Below are 14,433 nucleotides of genomic sequence, written 5' to 3'. Positions count from 1 at the left end.
GCAACATCTAACTATTTTTCAAAAAGTGGCGATGAATATAATAATAATTTATTATACTTATTATACTAACAGATAAATATACCTGAGAATTGTTCCTATAAGTACCTATTTCTGTGATTAGTTTATTTTTCTATAAAATAAATAGTACTATTTGATTACATCTTTAACAAGGACCTAATAGACCAGTTGTCATAAACGCTATTGAATATATTATATCACGTGGCAGATGATCTAAAGTGTTTTTGCTTACCTATCCTCTCGCCTACTCATTACGTCAAATTGACGGACTACGCGCCCACTGTCTACCATGTACAGTTCATCAACGTCACTCAAAGAAAGTCATTATTGTGTGCTTACCGCTTTTGCACAGCAAGCGCCTTCGCTTGGTTGTATCGACATTTGGTCAATTTGTGTCTATTTTATTATATTTATTTTTGTGCATCTTTGTACTTAACTCTCTTTATTTCCCATGTCCTTATATGCTTACATCTTTTGTCGTTCACTACAAGATCAGCACTGTATTTATCGCTTCAACTCACAGTATCTCATATAGTCCACTACCATCATATACCACCAGTCAACACTCCTTGGTCAAAAAAATCCACACATTACTTATTTATTTATTAAGTTTTATATATTTTGTCATTTTTGCCATATCTGACATTTTAGTATTTAAGAGCCCCTACGCCCTTTAGATTATGGTTTCTTCATTGCAGAACTAATAATATATTTATTTACTTGATACTTAATTGTTGTCTATACGTCATTTTTTGGATATCAGTGACCTCTCTCACTCGCTCTGCTAGTAAACGCAGCAGGCTTAAGGCAAAATGAAAATCTAGTGCAGTCCAAAACTAGCCATCCCATAGTCTAACTGCCTCATACAAAACAAGTACAATTAATATAAATAATAGTAATTTTTCAGCAATGTTATGGTAGTTATTGTGCCCTCGATTCAATATTCATGTATTTTATACATAAAGCAAACGATGTTTTTTAATTTCTTCATTTAAAGCAAACGAATGTTAATTGACTACTTATATGATTTAACGACTACATACTGAAAGTAAAAAATATATACATATTATTTTTAAAAAGTTATTGATCTTCATCGACAATTTCTCTCATCTTATTCTACTTTCCCTTACATAAATATTTTTATTTTATTTTTAATCAATACTAAAAATACAAATACGAATAGTGTTTAATAAGATTGCTCAGCAAGTACTAAAGGATCGTTTAAATAATAAATGAAAAAGTCTAAATGAATGAATTATACAATGCATATTCTCTTGTAGTAAAAAATCAGCTGAGATGAAAATTCGTTCCAAATAGAACGAATTCTTTTTGTAGAAGCGAAAATATAAACTGTTTCCTTTAAAAATTTAAGAAAGAGGAACATGAACTAATTCATTTTTACGAGGAACACGACAAAATTTGTAATCCTTTAAATTTTAGTGTTTCTAACATTTATTTTTCTGGGTATTATGAATAAAAATGTACTTTTACGTTAACTTCTAACAATATTTTTTTAATTATGCCTCTATTACATTAACATTTAATCAAGTATAATGATATCTGACAGTGATTAAAATCACTATAAAAAAAAAAAAAAAGCTTCGATGCAAATCTTTAGATAGTGTTTAATTTTAAAAATTGGTGGTTTATTCCAAAAGCTACAACTTCTGCTAGTTCCTTATTAATATCCTGATTAAGATAATGTTTGTCAAATGAAAGAGGGATTATTAAAAAATATTATTCTCATAAAAAAATTGTGTTGATCCATACACTTTTCAATAAGTTATAGCATTATAAAGTTAAAAATGTAAAATATAAAATCGAGGATTTTCACACGAAAATAGCATTTGGTAGCCGTTTTCACTGTGAAAACAAAATAAAATCCGAAATTTTTTTTTTCATAATAAAGTAAATTACATTAACTTTAATTTAAGATATATATAAAAGTGTCAGACTTTCCGGAACACTTTCAAAAGTTAAGTGTAAAAGTAAATTTTTTGTGAAAAAGTTGTCATTTTAAATCTCCCTCCGTGGGCAGATAAAGGGTCAGATTTATAAAAAAAGTATATAAAATGATAGATAAAGACATCAAATATTTATAAAAAAAAATTATATGGAAATGTTAATTTTTGAAAAAGATATGGCAGTTTTAAGTAAAAAAAATTTCGAAAATTACGAAAATTAGCGATTTTTAAATTTGTAATTTTTTGGAGATTTCCCCCATTTACGGGGAACGAAAGAAATTTTTACAATTTTCGAGGGTAATGACTTCGACTAGATACGTTTTGTAATCTTTTGAAGTATCGTTAAAAGAAATCCGTTCGGTGAAATCTGAGAAAAAGTGGTTACAGACACAAAAAAAAAACACATCATAGTAAAACCAATACCTTCTCAGCTTCGCATCGAAGCTAAAATAATAATTTTAAGCATGTTTAAAACTAAATAATTTTAATGCAAATTTATTTTTTCCGAGTTTATTATTCCAGACAAAAAATATATAAAATAAATCAACAATTTGTATACGGATAACAATTTGATAAACTATTGTACTAATTTTTAAGATTCGGTTATATAATTGTTTTATACTATTATGTCGTGTAATTTTCAATATCTATTATATATTTCAATGGTGGACAGCAAATAATTGGATCTAATTTATTAAATGAACATAGCCGAAAATTATATAATTGTTTAACGTTATAATTTTGGATGGACAAACAATTTTCGTAGCGTTGACAAATAAAATTATAACTATTATTTTCATATTCCTCACATATTTCACCTGTAATCAAATTAACATTATTTTAATTACTACTTTAAAATTATTTAGCTCAAGTAAAATATTTAAAACTTGTGTTTAAAATCCCTAGAGTAGTATTGAATTAAGCCTAGATTATATTTGAGTAGTTAGATTTAGATCTCATTCATATTATAGTAAAATAAATAGGATTTTTATCCCCGACCTTACCGCAAGAGTTCTTCAAAAACCACAACACCTTGGAGTTTACTTACCATTAGGTGCAGAAACACACATCACTGATCATACATCTAGTTATTTCCATTTATTCGGATTAGAAGGCATGGGCATACTCACTTGTAAGCTGCTAATTGACCCACCCAAAATCTCCTTATCAAGTAAGAAAGACTTTTTAACTAAGTCATATACCAATAAGTAAAATTAATATTCAGGAACCTCTATGGTGCCGGGAACTACATGGAGTATAAAGCCCTATCCAGAGCACAGAGCAATGAAATGGTGAACTTATTTTATGAGAACCAATACTATACTACAAACAACGATAATCTTGTTAAAAACAGAACCCAATTATGGAAAACTATAAAAACAATAGTGTAAAAAGAACGATCTCTTAGCAAGATAGCAAGATCATTGGATAATTTTAAACTATAATTCTATTAATGGGGCATCTGTTGATGATAACACGTTTAATATATGTTTTTGGGATCGCTAAAACCGTATCTAAAGAACTACAAAACGTCATGATTTTGATTTTCAAAGAGACTGGCGAAGTTTATTTATTTGACTTACGAGTTTGATTGGATTATTGAAAATTACATTGAAACCCTAACATGCTTGTTATTTGATTCGAATTTAACGAGTCCAAAATTATATAGTTAACGTGATCTGGCCTCCAGGTTCGAACAAGAATTTTTTTTTGACTATGTAAATTATAAGAAAACATTAAAATTGTTTATTAATTTTTTTTAAATATATTTATAGTAGTAAAATATTTTACTATTGAAGATTTTTGATTTAAATAAACATTTCTACATAAAAATCAATTATGATACTTAAGTACCTCTAATTAAACGTTGTGTTAATTAAAATAATGCATATAATTATGCACTTACCTTCATTTAGTTGGAGCAAATCAGAGTCATGAGAATATCCTAAGCAATGACATACAAAAAATATTAAAAATATTTGAATTTTCCACATCATAGTAATCACAAAGTTAAATATTAAATAAAAAAAATTACGCTTGATTATTGATGTGTTTTGATAATTTAATTCAAAGATAGTAGTTCATAACGATTGATGCTATACGTTTGTACTGAAGGATTATTTTATAAATCTACTGTGTTCAGGTATCTGATTCATATGAATGTGAATTATTTCAAGGTTTCGATTAGTATTAATCATAAATTACTATCAATAATTCCTTTAGGTTATATATACACGAAAAAATTGTTTTTAAATGTTTACCGAGAAAACATGAAGATAAAAATCAAATAATTAAAATCAATATATGGTATTTCCTTTACAAAATCGTGATATTTTTAGAAATTATTAATTAAAATTTAGTTACCAATAATGTAAAACATATTAAGCATGAAATAATTTAGATTCGGAGTCAGTTGTTTCTTAGTTCAAGTGAGACTTAGTTATAATGTCTCTGACTTTAAAGTGTTTTTATTTAAAAATATACCAGAAAAAATAAAACTTTTAAAAGTAAACTTTTCAAATTAAAGTTGTTGTTATACCTTTTGTGTTGAAAAAGTTGTGTCCTTTAAGATGTGAACGTTTATCATACTTAAAATCATATCATTTTTTATCAAATAGCCATATTAAATTTTATACTATGTACATTTTTAATGTAATTATAATATAATATTCTTAGAAATACATAATTTTTTTTAATTGTTTTGAACATACGATTATTTTTTTTATTCACAATGAAGGCGATACACAGATATTTGTGTATATTAGTTTATCTTTATTAATACTCGAAAATGTTCTAAAAAACTTGACAACTTTAAATAACTGCAATTAAAACCTTTATCATTTACTTTATGATGAAAAAAGTTATTCTCATGAATGCTTTTTATGTATAAATAGACTTCAAATACATTTTTATGGAACGTTTTTAATAAATTTTGTCTTTTTCATAAGCATTAAGATTAAGATTAAGAAAGAAATTACATTAAAAAAACTTTCTTTATGAACATTTATACTAAAGCGTTTTATGGCAGTGATGCAATTAATTACATAGTTTTCTAAAAATAAATGAGACTAAAATTCCTATATATTAGGTTTTTTATTTAGAATGAATTTGTCATGAACTCATAACTATATGTAAATATTAGTTTTAAGGAATTTGTATTATTAGAAAGTAAAAGTAAATAATAGATTATTATTAATTGTATTAGAAAGTATAACACTAGAAACATTGTTAATTGTATTGTTAATTGATTATTATTTCTAATAAAAAGGGACCTGACCACTCACTCGGTGGTCAGTGTACAATCGATGAATGTTACATTATAGTTATTATTTTGACTCTTCTCGATTACACTTATCCGCGTGGGCAAATTGGACGTAGAAACCCCAGTTTACCACATATTATTTGGCATCCCTGGTAAATTCGTTCAATTGGACATCTCGTATTATTTGGCATCCCTGGTAAATTCGTTCAGTTGGACATCTCGTATTATTTGGCAACCTTGAAAAATTGGCTCAATTAGACACATCATACTATTTGGAATCTCCGGCAAATTCGTTCAGTTGGACACCACAAGAAATTGGCAAATTATTGAAACCATCTCAAGAGATCTAACATCGGCACTTTCAACAATAATTGAAAAATGAAATATTTGTTTTTCGTGGCTCTTTTCTGGTAAATACAATTATTTTAGTATAGTTATTTTAGTTTAAGCAATAAATAGAATAAGTTTTTACTTTGTAAAATACTGCTATTGGTAAAATTTCTTTAAACATTTTACGAACCTTACAAAAAAAATTAACAAAAAAATAATGGCTACACAAAATAATTTTTCTATTTACGAATTAGCTCAATTAATAGGCGAACCTTTTGAAGGCAAATCTAATACTTTAAATAATTTCATAAATGCTGTAAATGATGCTTATATTATGGCTACGGCTGAACAGCATAGACAACTGTTTTTAGCCATTAAGCTGAAAATTAAAGGCAAAGCTAGAGAATTAATTGACTCTGTAGAAATAAAAGACTGGTCGGAACTTAAAATCCTTCTTATTGAAAATTATGGAGAAGAAATTCGTCCAGATCAACTTTGTGTTGAATTACAAACCATTAAACAGAATAAAAATGAAAAAATTAACGATTTTGGCGATAGAGTAGAAAAATTAGAATTTAAACTTTATCAGGCTTATACTTACAAATTAACTTGTAAAATAAAAAAATCAGCCATTAGGGATATGTGTGAAGATCAGGCCTTAGGCGCATTTAAAAGAGGTCTTCACAATAACCAAATTAAAATTATCGTGTTAGCTAATAATCCGAAAACTTTATGTGATGCAATCGCAATTGCTAAACAAGAAGAATTAAGGCTTAATACTGAAAATAATTTAGTTAAGTATTCTTTTAATTCAAATAATCCTAATAACTCTTGTAAAATTTGCCATAAAAATAATCATAGTACATCAAGTTGTTTTTTTCGTAATAATAACAATACAAATAATTCTCAAAATACTCAGAATTTTAATAATAACTCTAATAAATTTAGTAATAATAAAAATAACAATAAAAAATTCTGCACTTATTGCAAGAAAAATTTTCATACTCGAGATGAATGTTATAAATTAAAAAATTCTAATAAGAACGAACCTAGTATTAGTAAAAAATCTAATCTTAATGAANAAAATTCTAATAAGAACGAACCTAGTACTAGTAAAAAATTTAATTTTAATGATTCTAAACAAATATCTTCCGTAAATACATCTCAAAATGATATACCTTATTGCAAAATTTTTTCATCAGATTTGAATAAAAATGTTACATTTATGATTGATAGCGGAGCACAAGCTAGTTTAATTAAAATAGGAGATTTACCTAAAGGACATAGGTATTGGGATAATTCTCTTACCACGTTAGAAGGTATTGCTGGAAATACAAACAGTCTAGGTTATACTAAAATTAATTTAAAAATAGGACATAAAACAATAACACATGTATTTTACATAGTTTCAAACAATTTTAACATCAAGTCTCATGGTATTCTTGGTTACGATTTTCTTAATGAATATGTTAAAATTATTGATTTAGGTAAAAAAGAATTAAAATTCTATTTTCACAAAAAAATTGACATAATAGTCCTTTCTCTTACTAATAATTACTCGATTAAAGGCTTGTCAGAATCTATCATTAAAGTAAAAACTGTTCAAACTANAATTCAAATAAACGACATTAAACACTTAACTCTTCATTATAAGGTAAAGAGATCTTGGGAAGGAGCAGGAATCGCGATTAAATGGCTTTTTGGTAACGCTGACGCCGACGACGTCAAACGGTATGACAATATGATTAATAAACTTGATAACGATGAAAAGGATATTTTAAGAGTAATCCACGACCAAGTTTCTATTAAAAAAAGCACGGTTTCTAACTTCAATGAGTCTATTAATTCGTTTAATGAAAATAAAATAATATTTGATAACAATTTAGCAAAAATCTCCCAGGAGTCCATATCTGGCTTACAGAATATTACAGCTGATTCGGTGGATTTTGAAAATATTATAATTACCCAATCCTTAGTTGAGAATAATATTATATCTCTAGATAAAACCATAAGTAAATTAATTTTAGCCATTATTTTTTCTCANAGTCCATATCTGGCTTACAGAATATTACAGCTGATTCGGTAGATTTTGAAAATATTATAATTACCCAATCCTTAGTTGAGAATAATATTATATCTCTAGATAAAACCATAAGTAAATTAATTTTAGCCATTATTTTTTCTCAGAGGAATCAATTACATCCTATAGTAATAAAACCAGAACAATTTTTAAACCATATTTAAACCATAGATAAACCATATTTTAACTAAAATACCTAATAACCTTCAAGTACCAATAAATGTAAACCTTGATAACATTAACGAAATATTTAAAATTTTAGAAATTAAGACTATATATAATAATAATAAACTAATTTTTAAAATTAAGTTACCGTTAAGTAGTATTAATAATTATATAATTTATCACATTGTACCAATATTTATTCCTTTTAATAATCAAAACCAATTTATTCATCTTACAAAAAATGTCAAATATCTTTTTACGGATAATCTAATATCGCACTATATCAAATTCGACAGCCTTAGTAATTGTCAATTATTAAATAATGTGTTTGTTTGCAAAAGTGACGCGTTCTTTTCCGGTACAGACAAGGTCCCTATATGCGAAACGGACCTATTAAATAATAAATATAGCCTGCCGTCGACTTGTGATGTTTATATATCACAAATTAGCTCGGAAAGTTGGTATCACTCCTACTTCCCAAATAATTGGTATTTTGTCATGGTAAAGGATACCGTAGTAACTATATCATGCAATGCACACACTATAGTTGAAAAAATAATTATAAATAAAAGTGGAAGGCTATCCCTAAAAGAGAACTGCATGGCAATAACACCATCAGTTACTCTTGAGGCTACTCAGTCTCAATTAGAATCAAAATTTGAGTCGATACCTTTGGAGTTTAGTCTATTGAACTCAAGTTGTTGCAATTATATACATAATAGAATTGCACAAAAACCCATACACCTCGAAAGAATGGAAAATGTGAAACTCGACCAGGCAGCCCTTAATAAATTAAATGAACAATTATCTTACCAAGAACGCATCGTCGACTTATTAGCAAACAAACATGTTTACGAATTTTATAACGATAATAAGTTTATAATAAATTTACTTTTTAAAACCTTCGGATTACTATTAGTGGTAGTAATTGTATATATTTATATAAAATATTGTAAGAAAAAACCCGTTAATAACCAACCCACAATAGAATTAGAACCTTTAAACTTAGAAGAAAATCCAATTGTAAATAGACAAGAACGATTTATTTATAATACTAGATTTAGACGTAGGTTACTAGAAAATTTAACATAAAATTATCTGTATTTTAATTAAATATAATAAATAATATATTTTAAAATTGTAAGAAATAATATCTGAAGATATTATTTCTCTTTAAGGGTGATGGTGTCATGAACTCATAACTATATGTAAATATTAGTTTTAAGGAATTTGTATTATTAGAAAGTAAAAGTAAATAATAGATTATTATTAATTATATTAGAAAGTATAACACTAGAAACATTGTTAATTGTATTGTTAATTGATTATTATTTCTAATAAAAAGGGACCTGACCACTCATTCAGTGGTCAGTGTACAATCGATGAATGTTACATTATAGTTATTATTTTGACTCTTCTCGATTACACTTATCCGCGTGGGCAAATTGGACGTAGAAACCTCAGTTTACCACAAATTAACCATAATATTACACAGCAATTTTTTACGCTAAACAAAATGATAGTAGATACTGAATGAAATTTCATCGCTGATTCCGAATCTGATCTTAGAAATTTTATATTGACTATAGTTCAATAAGATAATAAAAGATAATCGTAAATTAGTGAAAATCAGGTAATTATATAATTAACAGCTCATTAAAAAAAAAAATTTCAAAAAACCCAATTTTAAACTTTAATTGTCTATATTTAAGAGATGCTTGCAAAATTTGAAATCTATACATAAACTTTAAATTACTTCACTTGGCCTTAATTTAATTTTGAAATTTCTAAATTAATTTTGATAGTCTTTTTAAAAAATCAAAAATGAATATTTTTTTTTGCTTAAACTTATTAGTATAATATAATTTTTATAATTAAAAAACAAGAAAAACCTATTATATGTTAAGTGTTAATTGATTTGTGCTCCTCTCCTATAGATTATTAAATAATAATCATATATTAAATCTAATTAATCCATTTTTACCAGCGGTTATAAATGGCTAAACACCAATAAGTCTTGATTAGAATGTAGTTCACCTCTGCAAAAACAGTGTTTGAAATTGAAAAACGGTTACGCGATTGCAACTAAACTTTTTGTGCATTTATTGACCTGTAAAATATAAAAAGTAAAAATGATTATCCTCAACTAGCAGTTTTTGTCTCAGTTTGTCGTTATTTTAAAAAATTATATATACATGGTTTATTTGAATTTCTCTTAAAAACGCAAAAAATATGGTGTAAAATTGGTTATGGGCTTGTTTTATTTGTTTTTAGGTGCTTTATAATTTAGCTTAATCACAAAATAATTAAATAGTATTGCCTAAAAAAATTAATCTCTTTCTTTTATGAATACTCTTTGTATAAAATTTCAATCTATACTTATTGTACACCGTACTGAATGTTTTATCCTTTTCAACTTTACACGAAGTCCATACGCTCATTCCAACATCACTGTGTTTTAAAAAATTAGTTATAATGATTCATTATAACAATATCTTCTATAATCTTTAATAATGTAAATCCTTTAATTAAACTAGAAACAAGTCCTATTTTAGTGTTCATATAAGATTTAATAATTATTATTTGCATTAATGGAACAAATAATTAAAATATTAATAATAGACATTCTTAATTTATTTCGTAATCTTGATGATTAAATAATAAAATTATATAATATCTATTAAACCTAAATATTGTCAATTAAAATGCTAGATGCTAAATACTCTTATAAGTTTTATGCTCTTTTAGGTGAATTTGTACTTCATATAAATTTTTGAAGACTAGTTATATTAAACTAAAAATTTGATTTTTATTAAAAGCAAATATGATATTTCAGATTTTGATTTTCCAAAAATGTGATAAACAAATTAATAATATTTTATAAGATAAAAAAAAATGAATAATTCCATAAATAAATCATAAAAATAAATATCGTAATTATTATTTGTTTCGGGATAGACTAAGATTTTCTAACTCTTTCCCTCACGTTTTAATTTAATTAAAACTCATACTTACCATTTAATAAAAATAGTAAATAAAAATAATTATTATATATTTTACAAGTAAATTACATCTATATATATAGTTAAAGTGTTTTTTTCAAAAGAATGTCTCTTTTGAAAAAAACACTTTAACTCAGTTGAAATACTTAATACGCGTTAATGATCACATAACAAACTTTTGTTACCCTAAACGCACAACATTAACAAAAATTATATTATTTTAAAGACAATAAATAAAACTCATACCTCGAGTAAAAAAATTGCTAAAAGTATAGCCAAAAACTAATCATAACTGAACATTTATTTATTTGAAATATCTTTGGAAGTAATTCAACACATTTGTCAAGTTTTCTTTTATAGATATGATCACTTGTATAGCTACAAAGATAAAATATGGTTAGAATGACCATATAAACGGTCAATACAATGACAATTAAAATTAAAACATTTAGTATAACTGAATATTCCGTGGTTTCTAGATAATACATTATGATATGAATTGCTTAAAATATAATAATGGACATTTCAATATTTTGAAATTAAACCAAACTAAATTTTTTATTTTATGATAAATACACCAATATATCAGGTTTAAAACCAGGAGATATGGAAATACTATGAATCAACTAAAATATTTATGTATATAACATAAATATATATGTTATGATTAAGTATTAGCTTCGATGCAAAGCTGAGAAGATATTAATTTTATTATGATGTGTTTTTTTTTGTGTCTTTTACCACTTTTTCTCAGCTTTCAATGGACCGATTTCTTTCAATAATTTGTCAAAAAAACAGAAATTGTATCTAGTCAAAGACATTACCCTCAAAAATTGAAAAAATTTCCCTCGTTTCCCATAAATAGGGGTAATCTCCAAAAAAATTACAAATTTAAAAATTGCTAATTTTTGACATTTTTTTGACTTAAATCGTCCATTACTTTTTTAAAAATGACCAAATCCTATCATATTTATGATATATTAACTCTTAAGCTGCACACGAGGAGGGATCCAACTATGCCACATCCCCACTGTGCTGGGTTTTTTTTTTATAATTGACTTATAATTCTTAAAAATATTGTGTTTTTGTAAAGATCTACAATAATTTTAAACACTATACAGACTATGTTACTTTGTTATACTATTTAAATATGTAGAATATTATTTAAACCAAACCAATAAGTACTTTGGCAAACTAGATAATGGCTTAAAGGGCTAAACCCCCTTGACGTCATAGTTTCTAATACCTTGGTATATTTGAAAAATTGCTACTTAATATTTCATGATATTTATTTTGTACTGTGTCTAAAATATACCTTTAGTAACTTAAAATAAAAATTAAATAGACATTATCTAGCTAAAAAATTATTTCAAATAACATGATAAATGTTATTTGATGTTATGATTGATTTGAATGAAACAAAATAAATGGATTTTACATATAATTCGTTAAATGTAATAATTATTCATTATAACTTGTAAAACTTATTAATTTATAAATGCCTTAATCAAATATTATTTTGAAAAAAATGTATAAAATATAAAAATGCATGCCTAATAAATAAAAGAGACTAAAAATGCAAAACCATTTAGCATAAAATTTGCGATTTAAATTTTATGTGATATGAAACAATTTGTTTCTTGGTAGCCTATTTTATGTATAAGAAAAAATCAAATGACGTTTTTTTTATTGCTCAACAACGCATACATAGGACTTCGTACAATATTTAACATGTCTATAAGAATGATGGAACTTCAACCCCCGTAGACTCAAATTTTTTAGCGTGATTTTTGTCTTTCAAATAATGAAGTTTTAGTAAACAAATGTTTTACTGGTGGTTCAATAACTTTTGGGAGCCTTTTTATAATTTTTCTCTTATACTATCTCCCGAGAGTAAAACTATTTATTAAGATTCTTATTAATTTTAAGATTATTATAATTATTATAAAACTTTAAAACTCTTAATATATAATGTATAGTTAAAATTTATTGTAATCTGCAAAATGTTTTCGTAGTAATAAAATTTTTTTATTATCAATTGGAGTAGTGGTCCCTGGTTAAAGTAAATTTAAAAATTGAAATTTAGAATAAAAATATTAGATGTTTATAAATAACATTCTTAATCATATCAAGATTATCTAAAATTATAAAACATTTAAATAATATATACTCATCACATTTAGAAAATCTTTTTAAAAAATTTTCAAAGTAACTTTTTGTAACTTTTTTTAATTTTGTTTTTAACATTTTATTATAAAAAGATACCTTAAGAATAATTATGAAATATTTAAATTATGTTATAAATGTGCAAATTAGTCGAATAGCGTAAGCAGATTAAAAAAAATATTTTTTCTTGTGTGTATTCAAACTATTGGTTTGTACTGTATATTTTTTATTTATTATTTTATTGCACTGAAATACAGTTTTTGTGCTGAGAACTACTTGGTTACTTAACCCCACTATATACGTGCATATGGTTTTCTTTGTGGCCATTCAGTTACCACTATATTACAATCAACAGGAATACGAACGTCTGACAAGAAGTCGAACGTCGTATATCCTTGGTTTAAAAAATATTTGAACCGTATTAATTGTATAAGTGTTTCAATCATTTTTTAACAAAAATGATCAATTTTTTTTCATTTAATATTTTGTATTTATTGTTTGTGCAAAATGTAGTACTAGCTCAGTTTAACAACGGTAAGTGCATATTTTGTAAATGAAACTTAAAGATGACTCGTTAAGTAAATTTTTATGTAGTAAAGAGAGTGTTTTCATGGTTTTACCGAGATGATTAATTTATAAATTAACGTAAACCGGTTTTTATACTTGTATAAAATAACATCCTCATCTAACTTAATTTGTCAGTTTATATTTAACTAAAATGTATAATATAATATACTAGCTTCTATTGTAAATATATTTAAAAAATATAGCTTAAAATTTTACTTATGATGACAATTATTAAAAAATTTTACCAAACCGTTCATTATAATTTTTACTTTACTAAAAATTAAATAAACTGTTTATTTTGGCCAAATAATATATTTGTTTTGAAATAAAATCATCTTATATACTCATAATTATACAGGGTGTTCAGTAAGTTAGGAAACAATTAAATTGTTACAAACAATGAGTACAATAGAAATTCGTTTCCTTATTTACTGAACACCCTGTATGATTATTATTAGCTTAGGGGTCTCCTTTTTTTACCTTTTTTTTTTTTTTTTGATATATCCTAAGATCATTTGTTGCTCTAAACTATAGTCATTGTAGTAGTATCAATTGCTAAATAAAGATTTGTAGAAATGGAAAAATAAATTTTCTAAAGGTGTACCAGACAATTTTTAATATTAAATTTGACTAATATTATTTTTTTTGTTAACTTGTAAAATAATATTAAATTAGCAAATGTAATAATTCTGTTATAATACTATTTGTAGATTGTTCAAAAGTTGATGAGGTAAAAAGAGAATGTATTATCATTAAACAATGTCCACCACTTTTGGAACTTGTTACAAATCAAAAAAACAATGCTACTGCTGTTGAATATCTTCGGAGTTTAACTTGTGGTTTTCAAGGTTTTGATCCCAAAGTTTGTTGTGTTCTAAA

General features: G+C 25.4%; 1 protein-coding gene across 1 annotated transcript; it reads left to right on the top strand.

The window, feature by feature from the left end:
* The first annotated feature begins 5,908 nt into the window (after positions 1 to 5,908).
* LOC126909110 (uncharacterized) lies at positions 5,909 to 9,287 on the top strand. Its single transcript, XM_050691503.1, has 5 exons — positions 5,909 to 6,407; positions 6,777 to 6,920; positions 7,143 to 7,656; positions 7,764 to 7,782; positions 7,826 to 9,287. The coding sequence occupies exons 1-5, from the start codon at positions 5,909 to 5,911 to the stop codon at positions 8,909 to 8,911; spliced, it is 2,262 nt and encodes a 753-aa protein (XP_050547460.1). The 3' UTR covers positions 8,912 to 9,287.
* The last annotated feature ends 5,146 nt before the right edge of the window (positions 9,288 to 14,433 follow it).

The sequence above is a fragment of the Daktulosphaira vitifoliae genome, unplaced genomic scaffold, assembly GCF_025091365.1.
Source record: "Daktulosphaira vitifoliae isolate Bord-2020 unplaced genomic scaffold, ASM2509136v1 Scaffold_123, whole genome shotgun sequence".
In the NCBI taxonomy this organism is placed as follows: domain Eukaryota; kingdom Metazoa; phylum Arthropoda; class Insecta; order Hemiptera; family Phylloxeridae; genus Daktulosphaira; species Daktulosphaira vitifoliae.
Note: the sequence above shows the minus strand (reverse complement) of the source record. Positions and strands in the feature narration are given on the sequence as shown.